The sequence below is a fragment of the Clarias gariepinus genome, chromosome 14 (genome assembly GCF_024256425.1).
Source record: "Clarias gariepinus isolate MV-2021 ecotype Netherlands chromosome 14, CGAR_prim_01v2, whole genome shotgun sequence".
Taxonomy (NCBI): Eukaryota; Metazoa; Chordata; class Actinopteri; order Siluriformes; family Clariidae; genus Clarias; species Clarias gariepinus.
The window spans coordinates 21,445,001-21,466,497 of NC_071113.1; the positions used below are offsets into that span (position 1 = coordinate 21,445,001).

The 21,497-nt window shown below is 37.9% G+C and overlaps 3 protein-coding genes across 3 annotated transcripts in view; 2 read left to right on the plus strand and 1 right to left on the minus strand.

The window, feature by feature from the left end:
• The window catches only part of ascc1 (activating signal cointegrator 1 complex subunit 1), a 14,108-nt gene extending 3,554 nt beyond the window's left edge, over nucleotides 1-10,554 (minus strand). Inside the window, exons 1-9 of the mRNA XM_053511237.1 lie at nucleotides 10,370-10,554; nucleotides 9,683-9,788; nucleotides 8,162-8,288; nucleotides 5,216-5,315; nucleotides 4,931-5,028; nucleotides 4,486-4,664; nucleotides 3,599-3,732; nucleotides 2,531-2,650; nucleotides 1,741-1,865 (exon numbers count right to left, since the gene is read on the minus strand). Of these exons, the coding sequence (XP_053367212.1) occupies nucleotides 1,741-1,865; nucleotides 2,531-2,650; nucleotides 3,599-3,732; nucleotides 4,486-4,664; nucleotides 4,931-5,028; nucleotides 5,216-5,315; nucleotides 8,162-8,282 (877 nt within the window). The 5' untranslated portion in view covers nucleotides 8,283-8,288; nucleotides 9,683-9,788; nucleotides 10,370-10,554. The remainder of the gene's footprint in view (nucleotides 1-1,740; nucleotides 1,866-2,530; nucleotides 2,651-3,598; nucleotides 3,733-4,485; nucleotides 4,665-4,930; nucleotides 5,029-5,215; nucleotides 5,316-8,161; nucleotides 8,289-9,682; nucleotides 9,789-10,369) is intronic.
• Nucleotides 9,748-15,295, plus strand: anapc16 (anaphase promoting complex subunit 16). The gene is made up of 4 exons (XM_053511239.1): nucleotides 9,748-9,853; nucleotides 11,534-11,716; nucleotides 14,560-14,634; nucleotides 14,788-15,295. The coding sequence occupies exons 2-4, from the start codon at nucleotides 11,572-11,574 to the stop codon at nucleotides 14,895-14,897; spliced, it is 330 nt and encodes a 109-aa protein (XP_053367214.1). The 5' UTR covers nucleotides 9,748-9,853; nucleotides 11,534-11,571; the 3' UTR covers nucleotides 14,898-15,295.
• Nucleotides 15,296-17,782: 2,487 nt separating this feature from the next.
• ddit4 (DNA-damage-inducible transcript 4) lies at nucleotides 17,783-20,075 on the plus strand. Its single transcript, XM_053511238.1, has 3 exons — nucleotides 17,783-17,958; nucleotides 18,438-18,632; nucleotides 19,038-20,075. The coding sequence occupies exons 2-3, from the start codon at nucleotides 18,488-18,490 to the stop codon at nucleotides 19,526-19,528; spliced, it is 636 nt and encodes a 211-aa protein (XP_053367213.1). The 5' UTR covers nucleotides 17,783-17,958; nucleotides 18,438-18,487; the 3' UTR covers nucleotides 19,529-20,075.
• The last annotated feature ends 1,422 nt before the right edge of the window (nucleotides 20,076-21,497 follow it).

Genomic DNA, 21,497 nt, shown 5'->3' on the forward strand with positions numbered 1-21,497 from the left:
TGGCAACATTATTACAATTTTCATGCTAAGTGAAGCGTAGGATACACATGATGTTTGTGTGATATTATAACATGCTTCCCCATAATAGGTAAAATATGATCTTTTTGAGGAAAAAAAAGAACAAAACAAAACTTATCATCAAACAGACATGGAATGTACCACAGAATGACTCGTCTGCTACAGCTGCTACACATTAGCACAATCGCTCGTTCTGACATTGTGTCCATGTAAAGAAAAGGAAGTCTGTTGTTCCAGTACTTAGTTATAATGCAAATCGAGGGGCAATTGATGAAGTTAAGAGCAAAAAAGTTTAGAAGTTTAAAATACAGATACAGAATCTTTAACCAGCTGCTCTTATGTTTAACTTTCCAACACTGGAGCAAATATATATTTGGTAAGCTCTGATTGTTTATACATTCTATAGTATCCAAAATTCTTCTATATAAAATCCTATGCAATCCCATCTATATATACCCAAAACCCTTTTCACTACGTTATGTTTACCATACATATGTTAACCTTGACTCAAGGAACTTGAGGAATCTCACAGCACTGTTCTAAAACATACACACTTTCCATGAATTTGATATATTAGATTTCTGATACTGTACAAGAGAGTATTTTCTGTTATTAGCTTTGTGGAAATGTGTAAAAACTATTGTCAGTAACAGTTGCACATACACCACAGATGTCTTAGACATTGATACGACCTGGTCTAGCTTGTACAGTAGGAAAAATACAAAAATAAAGATATAGTGAAACCAAGATTGTGTTGGCTTTGTGTTTAATTCCCACTTTTTTCTTTAGAAATATAAAAAAACACTTCCTTCCCTGATTTCATAGCCAAACCAAACACAAGAGAAAAGGTATGAGGGGTGTTCAAGTCAAAGCGAGTTTTGATTGGGTAGAATACCAGTAACAGTAACAGTAATAGTAAAACTCTCATTATTTCTCTATTAAAACCCCTGTTAGACTAGTTCACATATCCCAGTGTTTCACGAGTGCTTGGAGACCATAAAGGTAGAAAGTTTTATTTATTTTATTTTTTTTTAAGTACAACAGAGCCATGATGGGACTGCCTGCTTCACGTCTGAAACACTGGCCTCCCTCCCAGGAACTCATTTAATGGCCCAAACATATGGAATGCCATGGAACAAGGTCAGGACAGTACGGGGATATGACAATAACCATCAAGGTCCCTTGTAAGCCAAGTCCGTATAATGTGCAAGTACAGTTCCCACAGACAGAGGAGTCTGTTCTGCAAGATGGCACCAAGTTATTCATTAATTGTATTATTTACAAGATATTTGCAAATGCAACAGACAGTTAGAAAGTGGAATGATCATAAAGTCTCTAAAGATAACAACTCTAAATGTTAATCCAAAGCATGTTGGTACAAACTACAGTAAGTTGGTGTGACCTTAAGAACATGCTGTGCAATCACTTGACACCCACAGAACACACAGTCCCACTACAAGGCTTCTGTCTAACAAATATCAGCTGCTTGATAAAGACAGTGCCTCGGCTACTACAGACTAGTTTTGTGTGATCTAGGGCTGCTGATTTCGCTATTGTATTAATTAGCTCCAATTTTGTCTTAATTATCTTCATTCAATTAGCGTTTGTGCTACTGTGGTGTAGGTGCGCAAGTGCAACAGGTTATAGAACTAGTAAAGCATGGGTACTAGAAGGACCGTAAAGGGTGTGTTGGTGCGTCACACAGACAATGAACATGCGTACCTGAGGGATCATTCCTGAACAACGTGTTCATGATAGTAGCGTGAAGCTTCACTCTGTCCCATTCTTTCACCATTAGTCCTTCTGCAACAAAACACTCCACCAGCCTGTCTGCTATCTGCTGCAATCTGTACACACACAGGCCACTAGGATTTACTTTTCTTTTCATTTTTAGTTCTTAAAATGAATCCAAAATATGAAATATACTGCAATTATTACTTCCCAACCATTTGCATTCGGGATTTATTTCAAAGATCACGTTCATGCTTTTTTTCATTACCACATCAAGTAGCCAACATGGATAATTTTTATTAAAGAGGTACAGCATATAATTTTTGTTCACTTATAGTTACATTAAATTTGGTTTGATAACAGTGACGGGAAACATTTCCGATTATCACTTGCATCACAAAAGCAATGAACTGTGGTTCCCTCACCAACTTCTCTTTTTCCTTTTTCTTGAAGTTACACCAAAAAATGCTGTTCGTCATATTACTGAGAAACCAGAAAGCACAAACTCATCTGTCCTGAAGTGGTTACTATGCGTTAGGAACTTGCAGACGTGACGCTGAAGGCCTTCGTAATATTAAAAAAACAAAAAAAATCTTTGTGCTTTGCAATCAGAATTGAGGATTGTGTTGTGGTATACAAAAACATAACGTTACCAAATAGTCACAGCATTATTATCAAATTATTAAATGTAAAAAATATTTATTTCATATCAATTTTTAAATGAGTTGTTAAAAAACATTAATATTAGTATAATGTTGGTAATCTGACAATTAATACTTACTTATCGGATCCATCCTGAACGCAGACTTTAGCATACAGCACGTCCACCATGGAGGGATCATCGTTCATGTACTCTATACCTTTTACCTCCAGAGCTAAAGGCTTTCCTTCCGTTATGTCCCTGTATAAATACACAGCACAGAAGAAACACTTAACCCGAAACTGAAATTTTATTAGAAACATTAGGAATGCTGTTAATATACTGTATATTGATATTATATATATATACACACACACACACACTAAAGTGCCATAAGTATTTGCTCGCTTGCCTTCAAATGCATATAAACTTGAGTAACATCCAATACATAATCCATAATGTTTAATATAATGTTGGCCCCGCCCCCTTTGCAGCTATAACAGCTTTAACTTTTCTTGGAAGGATTTCCACAAGGTTTAGGAGTGTGTCATGGGAATTTTTAACCATTCTTCCAGAAGCGGATTTGTGAGGTCAGACCCTGAAGTTAGACGACAAGGCCTGGCTTGCAGTCACCGCTCTAATTCATCTCAAAGGTGTTCTATTAGGTGAAGGTCAGGACTCAGTCCTGCGCAGGCGCATAGCCTGATGTATATTAAATTAAATAAGTAGGAGCAAATGTTTAACTGTGACAGGCTGCAGTGCCTAAAGATGCAATTTAAAAACAACCTCAGCAGCAACCACATTTCCTCTCTCGTCTGTTTCAGCTATTCAGCATTCATTACCACCAGTATACTAACCACCGGGCTGATCATCTGTCAGCATCTGCACCTGTTTCCCACTGGTTCATGCCTTAAGATGGATGATTTTATGCTTGAAGGATTCACAGGTCATTGTGAATCCTTCAAGCATAACAAACAAAAAACATTCCCCTGTAACTGGTTAGGTACAGGGACTGGACTGAAAATGAGAGCCTAAAAAAAGTCCTTCAAAAAGCCTGGAGAACTGTTCAAGACTATGTTAAAGTAAACAAAAAAGTGCCTCTTTGGAAGAAAAATATGAAAAAATGAGGGTTTGCACAAAACTTTTGCAGAGTACCGTATTAAAAAGAAAAAAAACAACAACCGAAGACTCAAGTGATCTCAGACACACCTGATGAAACCTTGACAGTGTGTGAGAAGCTCAGACGCTCGCATCACTTCCTGTTCATTTAGAAGTGCAAGGGTTCCTATGGTAAGGTGCAGCTTGGCTTGTTTTTGAAAGATGCTCACATCAACTCCCATATCCTGTACAGAAAGTCATGCCAGAGAAAAAAGTAAAAAAAAGAATGCATTTTGTTCATTCTCAAGTTAGCTTGTCATACACTACAGTCCGCTCTAAAAGTACTGGCATCCTTGGTAGGGTAACGACAATGGTTGATGAAAAACTAGGACAAATTTATGCCAAAAATGATGATGAGAAAAGAATTAATAAATAATATAGTGGTTAATCTCACACAGAAGATCAAACAGCAACCTAACTCTTATACCTTATAACCTGATGGTGGCATCTCACAGCTTCAAAGTCATCAATCCTGAGGCTTGCTTACTGTCTATGTGGAGATTTGCATATTCTCTCAGTGTTCACATGGACTTTCTCCCAATGTCCAAAAAAAACAAACAAAAAAAGCCCCACACAGATAGCCTATTAAAGCGTATGTAAATGTGTGTTATGATCTATTATGGACTAGTTGTACATCTGGGGTAATTCTTTGCACTAAGCACTAAATGCAGGTGAATATTTGTAAGATATGTATTTGTTTGAAAATATAAACAGTATTTATACTTTTTTTTTTCTTTTTGCCTCAACAAAAAATTTACCTCAGTTGAAGTAAATTTTAACCAAGGTTGTCAGTAACCCTGATACAAAGAATATAACAGATAAACCAAAATCCAGTCATCTTTTATCTAGTGATTGCTTAATTACAGATTTGTAAAACCATCATAGGTTATCTCGTTAAATTTTTTAAGGCAATTTGCAAAGCAAATCCTGCTGCCCACCTGAGAGCAGTGATCCAAAACCTCCTCTCTAAAGCGTTTAAACCCTTCCTGAACCTGTGGGTGGTTCAGAGCGAAGGACAGGAAGTGAGTGAACGGCTGTTTCCTGCGGAAGCTCTCGATCAAAACCTCGACACGTGTCACAGCTGACGCCACTGCAGCCTTTTGAGAGCCTGCGATCACTGCAAAACCACAGAACAAGCACAAGTACATCCTTAGCGCTGCACAGAGAACGCAGAGAGAACACACTGTACAAATCCTCAATCAAAAGTACACCGCATCAAAAGACGCCACCGCAACACAACCACGGTTTCCATTCTTATAAACATCAACTGAACATTTTGTGATGGAAAAAAACGGTGTTTCATTTTGATGCTCAAGAAGATACAAGCCTGAAAGGAAACAGTAGAAGATGTTTATTTTAAAAAAAAAAGTCAAGATATCTAACCTATCTGTCCCTCAACTCCTTGTTTGGGAATGTTGATTGTAGTTTTAGTCTCTGCTTCCAGACGTCTCCGTGTCTCGCCTTTCTTTCCAATGATGTACCTTTGGAGGTGAAAAAGAAATCATATCTCAGGTTTAATATATTAGTCATTTTACTCTGGAGAGATCCTGAACAGAGAGTCTATGCAAGATATTTTGATATTTCATTGTTAAGAAAGAACTCTTCATTAAGACAAAATGGAAGAACATGTTTAGTCATGGGTGCAAATGAAGGTAATTAGATACTGACTTGTAAAGAACACTCGGGACGTCTATGGCACATCGAAAGCCCTTGTCTGTCTCCTCAATGTTGTTCGCATCACACGGTTCATCCACACATTGGTCACTGACTGTCAAACAATAATCAGAGGCAGGATTTTTTTTAAATGTACCTATTATGCAAAATTTACTTTTTAGTTACATTCAGATGAGTCGCTAGTTTGCATGCACCGGGCTGATATACAGTAGCCAAACATCGGTTTCAATGGTGCCAGCAGCAAAAATCTTGGGCTGTGACTTGGGCTGTGACCAATACTTGTGCTAGATGGGCACATCCCTGCCTAGGAATACCGAACCTTTCTTGAGGACCATGTGCACCCGATGGTTCAAACATTGTATCCTGAAGGCGGAGCCGTGTATCAGGATGATAATGCACCAATACACATTCATTTTTGTGAAGCTGCTTTGAGACAATGACCATTGTTAAAAGCGCTATATAAATAAAATTAAATTGAATAAACAGCAAGACTGGTGGCAGAGTGGTTTGAACATGAGAGTGAAACTGAACATCTCCCATCGCCTGCACAGTCACCAGATCTAAATATTATTATGCATATATTCAGATAATCAACTTTTTCCCCTATTATGACCACATGTACACTACCAGTCAAAAGTTTGAACACACTCCATGGTCTTTCCTGATTTTTATTTGTATCTACATTGTAAAAACAATGCTGAACACATCCAAAATATGCAATAATATCATTTGAACATTTAAATGTGTCTGCTACTTATGCTTTGTAAATCCTTCATAATGGCTCTAATCTGAGATGCTGGTTGTTAATTGGTGATTTTTTTAGGCTGGTGTCTCTAAATGAACACTCTGCAGCAGAGGTAAGTTTTGGTCTTGCTTGCCTGGGAAGGTCTTCATGAGAGACAGTTTCATCATAGTGCTTGATGGGTTTTGCAAATGCACTTGGCAATACTGTTCTTACGAGAACTATTACAGAACGGTTGACCTCCATGTACAACTAACTGTCGTTGTTAACTACTTAACAACATTCCATATGTGCTATTTTATAGTTTTGAAATTTCCAGTATTGTTCTAGAATGATGGCGGCACGGTGGTGTAGTGGTTAGCACTGTTGCCTCGCACCTCCAGGGTCTGGGTTTGATTCCAGGCCAGGTTCGTTTCTTACTTCTGTGTGCATGGAGTTTGCATGTTCTCCCCGTGCTTGATGGGTTTCTTCCGGATGCTCCGGTTTCCTCCCACAGTCCAAATACATGCAGATTGGGATAATCAGCCTTCTTAAAATTACCCATTGTGTGTGAATGTACGCGTGTGTGTCCTGTGACAGATTGTCACCCTGTCTAGGGTGTACCCCTCCTTGTGCCCCAAGTCTCCTGGGATAGGCTCCAGGCCCCCCAGCAACACTGAATACAGGATTAAGTGGTATAGACGATGAGTGTGTGAGTGAGTAAGTGAAAGTGTTCTAGAATGTAGAAAATAAATCACTTAATAAAAAACACTGAATCAGAAGGTGTGTGAAAACTTTTGACTGATACAGTAAAAAGATACCCTCATGAGCTCTGTCTGGTGGGTGTCGCTCAGCGGTCACTCATTCAAACAGGCACTGAAATGCTGCATTTAAAAGAGGAGTAAAATAAAGGAAGCTTTAGGTATGACAAATTGAGTGAAATATCAGCTGGAGCATTAACACACCCACTTTCTGGGAGCTCTGAGACCTGTGTTAGTGTGTTAAAGAAATAGTAAAATGTGGGACCTTTAAGACTAATGATTGCTGTCATACAGTATAAGCACTTTAGGGAGCAGCTTATACAAGATTTAATTATTTCATAATAATGGAATTAAATATAAATGCATCAAATGTATTTTTTTTATTAATTTATTTTTTAAATTTCAGGTCGTTTTTATTCTGGGATTGATTTCAATTCAAGCTTTTATGACAGATGAAAGCGGACATAAAACTGAAACCGTCACTGTGAACTGATCACCTGACAACGTCTGATGAAGATTTGCCTTTAATGGTTGTTGTTCAGAACAACTGTGTGATAAAGATCTGAACAAAGTCACAGTGCAGTCGCATCAGGAAAAACGTCAGCTTGTTCTCTGAAGTCAGTTTACTGTGCATGAGCATGCATTTCATGTGAAGCGACAAATGTTTGCTTTTCAGAATTGTTTTGTTTCAGCAAGGTCATGTTGAGTTGTGATTTTGAATGAAGTTAAACAGAGCCATCGCAGGTTTGCGGAACAAGTAATAAAAGTAGTTTAAATTAGTCATATTTAACATTTCATGTAGCATTAGGAATAAAAAATTTCAATTTAAGAGTTAAGAAATGATTTACTGCACTTGCAAATGTCATGCAGATACAGGTCAAGTGCTTTGGATAATGTTCACATCAAACAGCAGACTAAAGAAAATGTGTGATCAGTGTAACATGGCATGGAGAGTGCTGGGCTTTTGGAGTTTTTGTATTTCCATCATGCACACAGCCTATCCAAAAGACAAAAGAGGAACCTTATGTGATCTTCTGTTGTTGTAGCTCTTCCACACCAAGCTTTGATGTTTTGTCTATTTAGAAATGCTTTTCTGCTCACCACAGATACTAACAGACTTCCACTCTGGTCATTCTCTACCAATCTCTCTGATCAACAAGGTGATGAAAAGAAAATCTGCTGTTTTAGACCTGGTACCAAAAACCATGCCACCATTCAAGTCACACATTTTTCTCACTCTGATGGTTGATGTGAGCATTATCCAAAGACTTGCATGTTTAGAATTTTAACACACTATCCTGCTGCCACATGGTTGTCTGCGTGAATTTGCAGTTGTACAGGTGTTCCTAATAATCTAGGCAGTACAGTACGTGTGTATTTCTTTTCACTGAGCATGTGTAAGAATCATATCATTTATTTAACTGTTGTTTATTTAAAACATATAAAATCACATGCAACCTGGTCCGGAGTACGAGTAAGCTTCCTCCTCCTCCTCGTCTTTATATTGTTCTTCTTTAACAGCATTTCTTCGGTAAATCCTCCCATTGATGTTAATAAGCGCAGGCCTCAATACATCCATAGTGGACTGTGAAGAACAATACACAAACATCAAACATTTGTCTCAGATGTGATCCATTCAGTGAGAATGTTCAAAGAGGACGTTGACATGTTTTAAGCAGAGTTACACTCGTATCTGTACATTTGACATAAGCATAAGTGGTTAGGGCATTAAGCTATAGTATAAATTGAGAGGGAGTTCAAATAGAAGTTGAATCAAAATTTCAGTCAAATAAGGTAAATGTGAATCTGGAAATCACATATCACAATATGATACAACAACACTGATTCTTAAACAACACTATAGGGGGACATTATAAACCCTTTTAGACTTCAAACTCAGTTACTTCACAAAGGAGACACGATATTTACCAAACGGACAGTACCAGTCAAAAGTTTGGACACATGATTGGATTAATCTTCTACCTCTAGAACAATACTGGATTTTTTCAAAAGTAAAAAAACAAACATAGTATTAGATAATTAAGTAACAACAACAACAGTTAGTTGCTATTTTAAGACACGAAGGTCAGCTGTTTTGAAACAGTCCTTTTAAGAACACTTTTAGCAAAACCCATCTAGCGCCAGGAAAGCAAGGCCAAACCTTACCTCTGCTGCAGATGTTAATTTACCAGTTCTGAGTTACCAGCCTCAGAAATAATCACGTAACAGCATGTCAGATTAGAGCCACCATTAAGTCTTTACAGAGCATAAGTTGCAGAAACATCTCTATATCAACTGTTTAGATGCGATTATTGCATATTTCAGGTGCCATCAGCATTGTTTTACCATGTAAAAAAAAAAAAATTTAAATCAGGAAGGCTCATGGAGTTAGACGATGTATTCAAACTTTTGTCTGGTAGTGTAGATGCATGAAGCATGCATAAATCTTCATACTGCTGTTCAGCTCTATATTATCAGTACTATCAACTTATTGCATTAGCTTTGTGAATGTACTCTACAAAATGACAATAAAGTTAAATCTAACTTAAATGCACTTAAATTCTTTTTCACATTTATACCAAAAAAGATTTTAAAAACTAGTGTGAAATTAATGCTTCTATTCATGCAGATATTTAAACCTACTATCTGGAATACTCCAGGCTCAGAGCTACACTAAACAGGTCACCTCACACAAGAAGTGGACAACATTGGCTGAATCCCATCACACACAACTTATTTGACATTAAGTGCACTAGATATGAGGCAAAAGCTATTAATTCACTCCAGCTGTAAGTCAATAAAGTAAGTTACACTCAGAAAGAGCCTAGAGAAACTTGTTATCTCTATCAAGTGCAGCACAACACTTCATTTCAACAGTCAGGTTATTTAAAAAGAAAATGTTTGTTAAACAAAATTCGACATGGTGACGAAGTCCAGATTCGACGTATTATGCAAAAAAAAAAATCACATAATACTTACAATTAAATTTCTTTCAGATGTTGTTATGTAGACTTCCTACTTCCGCTACGTCACCGGAAATATCGTATACGTAGCTTTTTCCTCTCCTCCGAGGCATTAGATGGCGCTGTCATGTACAAGAGTATAAGAATCATACCAGAAGCAGGAACAAAAACTAGAATACCAAACAACGTAAGTTAGATTTTATATATATATGTACATACATATATAAACAAACATTTAATAAATTTCGTGAAAGCATTAATAGCTGTTTAAATGCAACACGGATGCGTTCCTATAAAGCGAATGTTAACTTGCTAACTATATGTATATGTAAACATTAGCTTGTGACGAATCTCCTGTTATCCAATTCGAATAATAACATTTATTCAACTGCTTGAATAGAAACTAAAGCGCTTTTTAATAAACTCACAGGCAAGCCTGAAACGGGATGTTAGATATTGTCTGGACGATTAGATGCACATTTCCGAGCTATTTGCTATTTTTTACGGTTTTTAATCTGAACAGAGAGCCCATGTTGATAGATAAAAACATATTTCCTAAGACCCTATAAAAAGTTAGAACAAACTAAGCATCATATCATATCACGTCGTGTCGGTCTTCTCCAAACTGTTGAACATTTGTACAGAATGCTGTAGTGTTACTGTTTTCTTTCAGTAACTGAAGGTGGAACAAAAAGTCCCAGACCTGTTCCATGTGCACTTAGCGAGCCTCATAAACACATGATTCAGATGTTTAGAGTTGAGAATTCTCAGTGTCCTGCACAGAGCCCAGTCCTTCCTAGAAGAGCGGTGATTATAATTAGAGCAAAATCTGGAATGCCAAATTTGACAAGCTCATTTGGGTGTGATGTTCCAGTCTTCACTAAAATATTTTGTATGTAGTAAGGAGGGCGTAAGCTGTCAGTTTGTTTGGCTAGGTAATAACTCTTGCACCTCATAACTGCGCCTTGTCCGAAATCTACATGCTCCATTTTTTATTCGTTTAATCCACGGGTTCCCAACACTCGTCCCAACGCTGATATTCTTTGTGTGCTGTAAATTTTAGATTGCTCAATGTCCTGCTTAGGTGAATTTAAACTTTATATTGTACATATGAGAAGTGGGTGCTTCAGGATAATGTAGAACCTGTGAATTAGCCATTTATCTACCAAATAGTTTATTCTGTAGATATATTGTTAGTGACTGTAACCTGTGTGTTGCTATGTACAATTTGTCACGCCTCCTCTGTGCCATTTCTCCCTTTTTCAACAATTACATGTCCCCTATTGACTAGCACAGCAGGAGAACTCACATGACAATGTATAAAATGAAGCAGGTTACAGACATTAGTACCCATATAACTGAAATCCTGTGGTTAGGAACTGACACTGTTGAGGGGCGAAAGGTACAAGTTTCCTGTTTAGGCGGGGTGGGGGAATGGATGAGAATATACAGCATTGATTTTATTTAAAACTTGTGTTTAATCAACCACTTGTTGTTCTGAGTACTAATGGATAATAGACTGATGTACTGTGTTGTGTAATAATTGCACGTAATTGTGATTCCAGTAACACCCAGTTCAACATCGTACATCACATTGTACTGCTGTGTTGGGATTGATGCAAACTGACAAACTGTATAGCAACAGACTGGCTACAATCCACATGTACACTTATTATTTAGGTGGCTTTTTAACAAGACAATTTGCTGATAAATGTGCATACAAGATAGGTGTACTTAAAATGTTAATAATAGAAAGCCATTGTTTCATATCCTCTTATTTAGAATTGTATGCTGAATCCACTGAAACATCATGTGTTGAAGCCATTTCAGAATCTAGTTCTTATTTGTTGATTTTCTTTCCACACAGGAAACGCTGCCTTTTGTTGACCCAGCACTCCAGGCCAAATGGCAGCAGCTTCTTCGTCGTCCTCCTCCGCTGGAGGGGTCAGCGGGAGCTCCGTTACTGGATCTGGCTTTAGTGCATCAGAGCTCATTCCCCCTAGAAAAGTGCTCTACACATACCCCAAAGGAGCTGGAGAGATGATGGAAGGTTGGCCAAATACCTTACTTCTGTATCAGATTTAAAAAAAAAAAAAATTATTTTACTTTGTAAATCCGTGCTTTTTTTTTTTCTTTTATCGGGAATTAAGAATTAGTGGCCTCAGGAATAAAATGGTCAGTGACATGAACCGACTGGTGTCAGATTTTGCATGTAAAGGCAGGTTTGCGAGAATGCACAGCAGTTTTAGTAGCCTGTCTTGTTGTTGCATGATGGTAGTAACTATGTTATGACAAATACAAATAAAAAAGCGTTGCGTAACATACCAGGTTATTGTCCATGTGTGCAAAGGTAAAATAGTACAATTATGGTGTGTATGTGTGTGTATATCAGTCAAGTTAAAATTGTGACTCTGTTGGATCCTGCTCGGACATGAAGAACAAAACATTTTGGCTAGCAACTAAAGACATGATACGATGTTCTGTTTCATTTATCCTGCTGTACAAACTATTTACAGTTAAGAGAAAACCCCGGCTTATTAGGAGGCTGTGATTAGAGCTCAGGGTCAGCCATGATACGATTTGCGCAGCTCGGTGGTAGCTGATCAATAGCCACTGTTGCCCCTAATGCTGTTGTTTTTGTCTGGGGAGCTTATGAAGACACAGGTCACTCTTTTTTTTTTTTCATTCTTCTGTATGAGGCCATTAGGTGATTATAACACAGGTGAAATGTAGGATAATTAAGACCTTAAAAGGATAACTCCAATCCATTATGAGGTCAAGGCTGAGATCTGCCTTGACAATGCTAGGCTTTTTGTTTTTGGTCCAACTGTTTAGAAAATGTCTGGGTCATTTATTCACATGGGGACGTCCATGTCCAAACGTCTGCACTTTTTATGTCCAAAAAGAACAGAGGGCATTAATGAGTGAACTTCACCATTCTCCTTCAGGTCTTGTTTAATCCTCTGGCTAAACTGGCATGTTGTCAAGTTCCGTGCTCAGCTAAGTTCTGGCTCAAAAGAAAGGGAACAACAATGTCTGTGCCACGGCTTCTCAAAAAAAGTCAGTCCGGACCCAGCCCACACCTCAAACTAGCCATGAAATAATACAATGGGACAAAGTGTGTTTCCTACCTTAAAATAAAAAACTTTATTCGCATCAATGAGTTTTAGTACAGTAGTCTGTTTGGAGTTCGTTACGGCAATCCTGGCCCGAGATTAAAGCTAAACGTAATCGTTTCCCTGTTTAACATTGTTGTCATGGTAACGGCAAGTGCCGGTGAGCGCAGAGTGTTTAACGCCACTGAGTTTTCAAAGGTCGGCGAACGGCCGGGAACGGCCGGGAACCCGTTCAAAATGCTGAATTCCTTTAGATTGCTTGTAAGTTATAAACAAGTTTGATAAAAGTAATTTGCTTATCACCAACCATTCTGGGCCTTTGTCCTTAAATAGAAATCAGATTCTGACCATTTGAATATTGAGAACCAAACACAGGCATATGAGTGAAACTACCTTTATTTCTCTATATAGTCCACTGCTACACTAAAGCACTTATCCCAGTGTTGCACCAGTGCTTGGATACCATCAAGATAAAAAGTTTGTATGTCGGAGCCATGATCGGACTGTCTGGTTCAAGTCTGAAACACCGGCCTCCCAGAAAATCATCTAATGGCCCATACTTGTGGAAATGGCTTGGAGCGAGGGCAGGACTGTAGCCTGAGTTTTTGTAATGTGCAAATAGTGTTGGTGAATTATTGTATGTACAGTTCTCACAAATAGTTGCGTCTCTTCTGACGAGTTATCCTTAGAATTTTTCAAGGATCATGTGTCCCATTCGCTAAATGTTCACGGTAATGAGTGTAGTGAGATCTGAGCCACCTCAGCCAGAATCGTCATTCCGGATATACGGCCTTTTTTAAAAAAATGCTTTCACCATTCAAATATTTTGATACTGTGCTTGGAGCCTTGAAGTTTTACATTTTCATTTTTACAATTTCTTTTTAGTATGGGACAATTCCATACCACGCATATGTATACAGTACATATCTTTTCAAATTTTATATAAAACTTTGTTAGCCTACCTAACTTCAGCAACTAGAAATGTTAACTTTAAGCTTTTATTTCAAGGTTTCCACACTGTAGTAGTTCTTTACATACATCCTACCTCCAGTTTTTTAATGGCAGAGACCTATTCTTTCATGCGCTTTCTCCTGTTCTGTTTTTCTTTTCTTGTTCTGCACCCTTGACAGCATTTGGAGGTTTCTTCACCTCAACTGCTATGGCGTGACATCTTGACGACTGGGTGCCATAAAGCCTGAGCGTCTGTTGTGTGTTTTTTTTTTTTTTTTCATTTAGCACCGCTATGCACCGCATATGTTTTATACCCCCTTTTTTCACCTGTGGCTGAACGAGAGGTTGGTTTTTTGTTAAGAGCTTTAAACAACATGTATAAAAAATATATAGTGGACACTTCAAATAAATCTGTTGTTAAAAAGAATATACTCATTAAAGAGGTAAAGTTTTCTGTAAGGAGACAATTTCCAGCATCACCAGTTTGGGACAAAACTCTGTGCTTTATGGTTTCCCTGATACATCACCATTTTATTAACTTTGGGAGAGTGGAAAAAGACATGCTTTTTATTTATAGCTACTATAGTAAAAGTGATAGCGAGAACTAGTTCTCATCTGCATTACAATACTAAACATAAAATGGGCAATGCATTATTTAAATTAATAAATAATTGTGATTTTCAGGGTAGTAATAGTAAGTCAGCTTTTTAAACCACAGAATGACTAATTCCTTTTCTGTAACAGCCTGGTTTTATGGTTACATTTGGATAAAGATAATTTATCATCAGTAGTTTTCCACTGAACGGTTTTACTTTTTACTTTTCAGATGGCTCGGACAGATTTCTTTGTGAATCTGTTTTCAGTTATCAAGTGGCATCAACTCTAAAACAGGTGAAACATGGTAAGTTGCACTTTTATTCAGATTCAGAGTCATTAAGTAAAAGTCATCACTTAGGATTACATTATTGTCACAAGCTGCTACTTGTTCAACAAGGGTCTGGAAACCTAATAATAATGACTACTTGGGATGGTGTATTTTTGTGTTTGTCCTCAGATCAGCAGGTATCCCGTATGGAGAAGCTAGCCAGCCTAGTGGAGGAGCTGGAGGCAGATGAATGGAAATATAAGCCCATTGAACAGCTACTGGGTTTCACAACTTCATAGCTAAATCACTTGCTGCTCATTTTAGTTTATGAATTGCAATAAATATTTGTTTTAAAAACAGACACATTTTTGTACAGTTTATTTATGTACATTTACCGTATTTTAAATACATACATAGGCTGTAGATTTAACTATCGGGATGCTTTAACAGAATTAAAATTGTAAATGTAAATAAACTTACCTATGTTACAGATCATGTCACAGCAGAACTGATTATGTGTAAAAGTGTTGATTTTTTAATGGTAAAATAAAACTGTTCTATGCGATTAAAAACCCTGCAAATATCAAGTAATTTTATTGATGCCTTTATCTATTTGAAATGTCTACAAAGTGAATGGTTACAGCTGCAATTCTAGATATTCTTTAATATTTATTAATAAATAAAATCAAGGTCAGTATTGCTGTATATTTGTCATTGATTTGTGCTGTCATGGATGGATGGATAGATGGATAAATAGCAATATCTTTGCTACAAATGTGGCCAGCTGATTTAGAAGTCCAAGTATTTGTTGTTTTTGTCTTCAGTGTCCTGAGCTCTGTGCTTTGTTCCATGGTCTTGCACAGTCGCTATTAATTTTAGTGCTGTGGTCTGTAAGGTTATCCTCCCCCTCTCTGTGTGCTTGTGTATGTGAGAGTGAGAAAGTGAGCGAGCGAGTGCATTCAGCCTACTTGTAGGAGCAGCTGTAGAAACAGGAGAAGACAAAGCGGAGAGGGGGTGCAAAGAGACTGCAAATAAAACCCACACTCTTTGTCCTATAAAGCTAAGAACTATGTTCAGAAGTTTTCGGCCCACTAATCATATGCATACATGTAACTGATATTTCTTTTTTATTCTCTTTTGTTTGTTTATTATTTAGGGAAAAAAATAATTTGAGTTGATGGTTTGGTTTGGTTTGTTTTCTCTCGTTGAGAGCAGAATAAACAGTGTCTACTGAACCTTCTTTTTATACACCGCTTCATGTTTTTGCTCTGCCAAAGTCAGTCTGTGGTACAGTTCGTCCCACTGGATGTTTTGCATCTGTACAAGAGCAATGAGGAACTTTGCTGAATGTACAGGACATTCTGTTCCACCAAGGGGTGGGACAAACCTACAGTGTATAGAATACTGCTGGATACTAAAGACACTACAGTCCACCCTAACTTCACATCCTCTCCCTAAAACATGTTTATGCATGTTCGTATTTTTAACAGTGTTGTATTTTTCCGTCCCTACTTATAATAACACTGTTTGGGTCATCCTGGTTGCAAAGAGAATGATTGGCACTCGCACATCCAAAACATCCATGAACTCGGGTCACGTGTTAAAAACTTTCACACTTTTTTATGAGCCCACTGATGTGTACACTAATAAATTCAGCTGGTCAAACAACCTCGGGTAAATCACTAACACATTTTAACTAAGTTCTGAGAATGAACTGTTCTGTTAGAAGTAAGACACCACAATAAAACATGCTGAAAGTTTATCCCAGGTTAAATGTCATGTTCCGATTGTTGTGTAAACATTTGTTAACTGTTAACGAATAAACCTTCATGGGGTTCATTATTAACAGATGTCATTTTATAGGTGTTTATGTGCCATAGGATTACATAAAAGTGAATTTTACATATAATACTGAGATAAAAAAGAACAAATCTTGTTTATGTATAATCATTTAAAAGAACAAAAAGAAGGAACTACACTATTCCGGTTTTAAGCAATAACTTGTCAGTGTTAATTTTGACGCGGCTATTCAGACAGTTCATACTAAAACTCGAGAACAAAATATTGTTTGATTATTAGAAATATTTCCTATTTTTATATTTAAGAATCCCCATCTACATTACATGCTTGTCCGCATTAGACACATGATATAGACATACACTTAAACTAGTGTCACTATGTACATTCATATGACTGATACACTGTATATGTGATGTATGTTCTTATTTTTTTTGCATCAGAAACCTTTCAAGTCCTCATCATACCCAGTAAGTTCTTGATGTTGCATCAGGTGAACGCTGATGACAGAATGCTGATTTTTATGTTGGACCTTACAGCATTACGTCATACTAAATTCTGTCTCCACAAGAGGTGCTCTAGCAGTGGAGTAGATTTCTCTAATAAAATCAACACGCACTTACTAATTCGTGTGGGATTCATATGCAGCTCTGAAAGGTTTCAAATATTGACAATGCCACTAAACCCATGCTTAAGTCATAGTGTCTGTGCATCAAGAGTCCTATTTGATGAGACAGACACTATCTTAGCTCGGTAGAGGACTGACTTATAAGAAGTGATGTAATGTTGCATCACAGGCTGCAATCTCATGAGGAACTTGCACCTTTTTGTGCACTTGCTTGTCTGTGATACCCAGTCTGATGCACGAATGTATGATAGTGTTATAGTGCAGCCTACAGTATTGCTTCTTTCTGGATACTGAATTGCCTGTTTTGATTAATGCATATTACATAGTTGTATTCGATGTCGAGATATTTTGTTATTTTAGAAGATTTGCATTATTAAGAATGCTTGAAATGGAATTTGTTTTCTTATTTGTTTACCAAAGCATGTTCACTTCCTACTGCAATATCACACATTTTGCACAAAGACATTGACACAGTGTAACATCTAAAACATCCAGCCAAATGATGACTATGCCCCAAATGTCCATTCAGCTCTGACACACACACGTGCATACAGGTTTTCGCCCCAACTTGTCCTAGGTGAAACAAAAGACTACTTTCTGCGTGTTTTTCCCTTCCTCAGCAGACAATGGCTCGAAGCTGCTTCGTGTTACTGGGCAAAGTGGAACGCACTGAACGTGCGCTAAAAGCTGATTGGCGGAGCTGTCTCCGGGGGGCGTGGAAATCAAGAGCGGGGCGGAGCTATATAAAGAGCTTTGTTCTGGTTCATGACATCAGTGTTTGCAGAGGAGTCGCTGCTGCACTGGAGGAAGGAGCCTCTTAACACACAGCTTCTCTGTCCTTTGTTAGTTTCAGCAAAACAAATTGCCGTAAATTTGGGATATATCATCAGGCACTGGCTAGACATCACCTGCAAGGTTATCACTTTACGCTTTTGGTGAGTTTTTAACTTTGAATCCGTGTTTATTTTAATTAATCTGCATGAGAGACTTTGTTTCTGTTCAGTCTGCAGAATTGATGGCTTTCACCAGTATAATGTATCATTTATTGTAAATGAAATGCTGAGTAACACACCAAGGAGTTATTTTTTTACCTTGTATTTTAATATTAATTAAAAAAAAAACAGGTTCCAAGTTGAACCCTGTAAGCAAAGCTTTAAACCCTTCTGAGAAACCATATAAAAGCCTGCTTTATCTAACACTGTAATAATCTTCTGAAGCTCTGCAAAAAAATTCTGGAAATTTCCAGACATGCCATAAAATAAATAACAATTATCTGGACTTGCTGTTGTTTCAGCATTGTGTTCATTGTCTGCATGAGTTTGTTAGAGTGCAGGAATCACACATTATATTGTATTGTATTATTATATTTTAAATTATATATATATATATAATTTGTTTGTCTTTTGTTTCTCAGGTGTGAACAACTGAAGCACTTTTGATCTGATCCTGTTGAGGTTTGGAGCCATGCAGAAGACACACAGTGAAGGGGTTTGGGCTGATGGAGCTCCACAGAGACTGTCCTGGAGCGGCCTGGTGCAGAAACTCAGCAGCAGTCACAGCATTGACTCGGACTCTGAACACAGTGGCACAGATGATGGCTCTGACACTGGTGAGTTACACACACAAATGAAATCTATCTTAATGTATTATTTTTGTTTGTTGTAAGCTGGCTTTCGATCACAATGTAAAGGTCAGATGTTAGCACTAAGGTCAGACCATACTGTTTGCCCACTACAGCCTAAAGATTGCAGTACTGCAGCACTGTGATGCGCAAGTCGTCCCTCTTAACACTTAAGTGTTAAATGAGGTTTTTTATTCTGTATTGCTTTGACAGCCAAGTGTAAGTGCGAGCAGCAGTGAGGTTGGCGAGTGTTAGAAAACACCTCTGCAGTACACTTAGAAAACTGCATTATGATGTAATTAAACAGGACCACAATATGACATGTTGTTTTCTTGTTACTCAACATTAATTACATCTGAAAGCTAATTTCTTTATGGTTCTTCTTTCTTCCAGGTTCTGTGTCTCTTCCCGACTTGTCCGCTCTGGACGCCGATATGTTTTACGACCCAACAGAGGAGAGTCTCTGCAAAGAAGTAGTTCAACAGATAGCTCTTAGCCTGATCGAAGCAAAAGGTTGCACACTGCACTGCTCCAAACTTCTCATCCCCAACAAGCTCCTGGAGCACATAGGGAGCGAACTGGTGCAACTGGCCGCAAGCGAGCCCTGCGGCCTCCGGGGGGCGCTCATCGATCTGTGTGTGCAGCAAGGAGAGACGGTTCACAGCGTAGGCCAGATTGCTGCTGACCCCTGTCTCGTTCCCACCTTCCAGCTTACGCTCGTCCTCCGGCCTGAATCGGGAGGCATCTGGCCAAAGATCCAGTGCTTGTTCACTGCCAAATCCTCATCTGCGCCTCTGAGAGGGGCCCTAAAACTTAGCACTGGCTTCAGAGTCATCAAAAGGAAACTGTACAGCTCAGAAGAGCTGCTTATTGAAGAATGTTGAGTCTCAAGGACTAAATCTGGACATTTCTGGCTCTGTTAGGTCACTGTTTTAGTGATCGGTGAGCCGTTCTCAATACTGTGTGTCGAGCGACTTTATATCGAAGATATTGCAGGTCTCACTTTTGTCACCAGGTGTTTATATGAAAAGAGCATAGGGTACACAAAATGTAAAAGCATTCTCCTATTCACTGATTGCTGTATATACGTTATGAATACCGCATTCATGTATTGCACTTCTTTCAGGCAGTTTTTCCAACATGTCTAATGTCATTTTGTCAACTGCTTTGAAATGTTTACCTCACTTTTATTTTCTGAAAAGTGACTGTGGCAGCTATTTCAACATATTTTTTTGTTTTGTTTTAATCCAGTGAGCACCATTTCATGATAAGTTTGATCTTTTAGTTAAAATGGACTCTTGGCATCACTTGTTTTTAAACACATTTGTCATGCATATTCACTTGTGCATCATTTATTTATTTGATATTCAAATACTGTTACGTTTTATACGTGCATTAAGAAACACAGAAAATAAATTATTTTTGAAGAAACTGATGCTTCAGTGATTGATTGTCTTCTCTGGTCACCAGATTTGAGGCTGGTTGTTATTGTGCTACACAACATGCTCTTTAATTTTTGCTAAATTTCTCCACCGCCATCTGAGGTACTGAACAGGGCTAGCTCAGTGGTTAAGGCAGTGGACTAATGATCAGAAGGGGCCAGTTTCAAACCCCAGCACCACCAAGTTGCCACCGTTGGACCCTTGAGCAAGGTCACTCAACTGCTCAGATGTATAATGAGAGAAATAAAAGTTGCTCTGGATAGGGGTGTAAATGTCTTTACTACCTTTTGGGAGGGGGAATAAAGTCTTTTCTTAGCCTCTTGATAGAGATGACGTTTAACTTTGATCTTGGCTACATATCCTTGTGTGCGAGATCCTCCTATGAGGACTATTCCATATAACTCTTGTGCTAAACTTCCTCCTGTTTGGAGACATTAAACAGTTTCAGTCTGAGTTGTTTTAGGAGGTTTAATAAGCTTTCTAAGGTAGTGATTCCCAAGAAAGATGAACTTAAAAAACTGTTAATGAACTAAATAAATGTTAAAATTCACATTTTATGTGAATATGAGGAAAGCGTGTCCAAATGCTGTGATGACGAAATTCTTGTCTCTCTCGATCTTTACTGAAAAACTCAAAAATTAAGGCATTTGATAAAACGAAACCCAGACACTAAGTTGAGTTCAGGATTGTGCTGAGGCTCTGGAGTTGTGAACAAGCAACACTGCAAAGTCATTAAAAAAAAAGAATCCTGTGATTTTTTTTTAACTGCGTCAGAGTTTTATGACCTTTATAAAAATGCATCTCTTTAAAAGTTCAGTCTGTTTGATTTCATGCTGGACTCTTGAATAAGTGCTGATGTAGAATGAGGGTGATTCTTCAGATATCTTATTTATGACTAAATGATCAGTTTGCCGAAAGCACAGAGAGAGAGAGAGAGAGAGAGAGCACAGTAATGCTTGCGCTCTTGATTTTCTTTTAAGATGTTTTTGTTGGAAACCTAGCCCATTTGGATTAGGTTTGAAGAGGATAAAGACTATTTCAAGCTGTAACATTTCCTTTATCTGTGAATATACATTACTGAGATTTGGTTTCAAGAACAAATACATTACAATTTCATGTTCTCAATGTGTGTGATAGTGTATAGGTTTGTACTCTTATGAAGAGTTGATTCATTAAAAAAAAAAACTTCCCAAAGGCTGCAGCGTGAGAGAAAAATATATACGTTACAAAAAGCTCTACATGAGTAACACGGATCCAGCAGAGACTGGTATGATCTAGACGTGATTACTGACTGCTGGAGAACGTGAGCCACTGCATGTTTTAGCTCACACAGCCTGCCAAAATCTGACATGACTCAACTGCGTGCGCGCACATACACATCGCGCACATACACACGAAGTTCTACTCTCAC

What these genes read in the sequence shown, in the direction of transcription:
- anapc16 (XM_053511239.1), top strand. Translation starts at nt 11,572, where the DNA reads ATGGCAGCAGCTTCTTCGTCGTCCTCCTCCGCTGGAGGGGTCAGCGGG. An exon ending in AGCTGGAGAGATGATGGAAG is followed by an intron (nt 11,717 to 14,559) that starts GTTGGCCAAATA and finishes TTTACTTTTCAG; the next exon opens with ATGGCTCGGACAGATTTCTT. An exon ending in TCTAAAACAGGTGAAACATG is followed by an intron (nt 14,635 to 14,787) that starts GTAAGTTGCACT and finishes GTTTGTCCTCAG; the next exon opens with ATCAGCAGGTATCCCGTATG.
- ddit4 (XM_053511238.1), top strand. Translation starts at nt 18,488, where the DNA reads ATGCAGAAGACACACAGTGAAGGGGTTTGGGCTGATGGAGCTCCACAG. An exon ending in AGATGATGGCTCTGACACTG is followed by an intron (nt 18,633 to 19,037) that starts GTGAGTTACACA and finishes TCTTTCTTCCAG; the next exon opens with GTTCTGTGTCTCTTCCCGAC.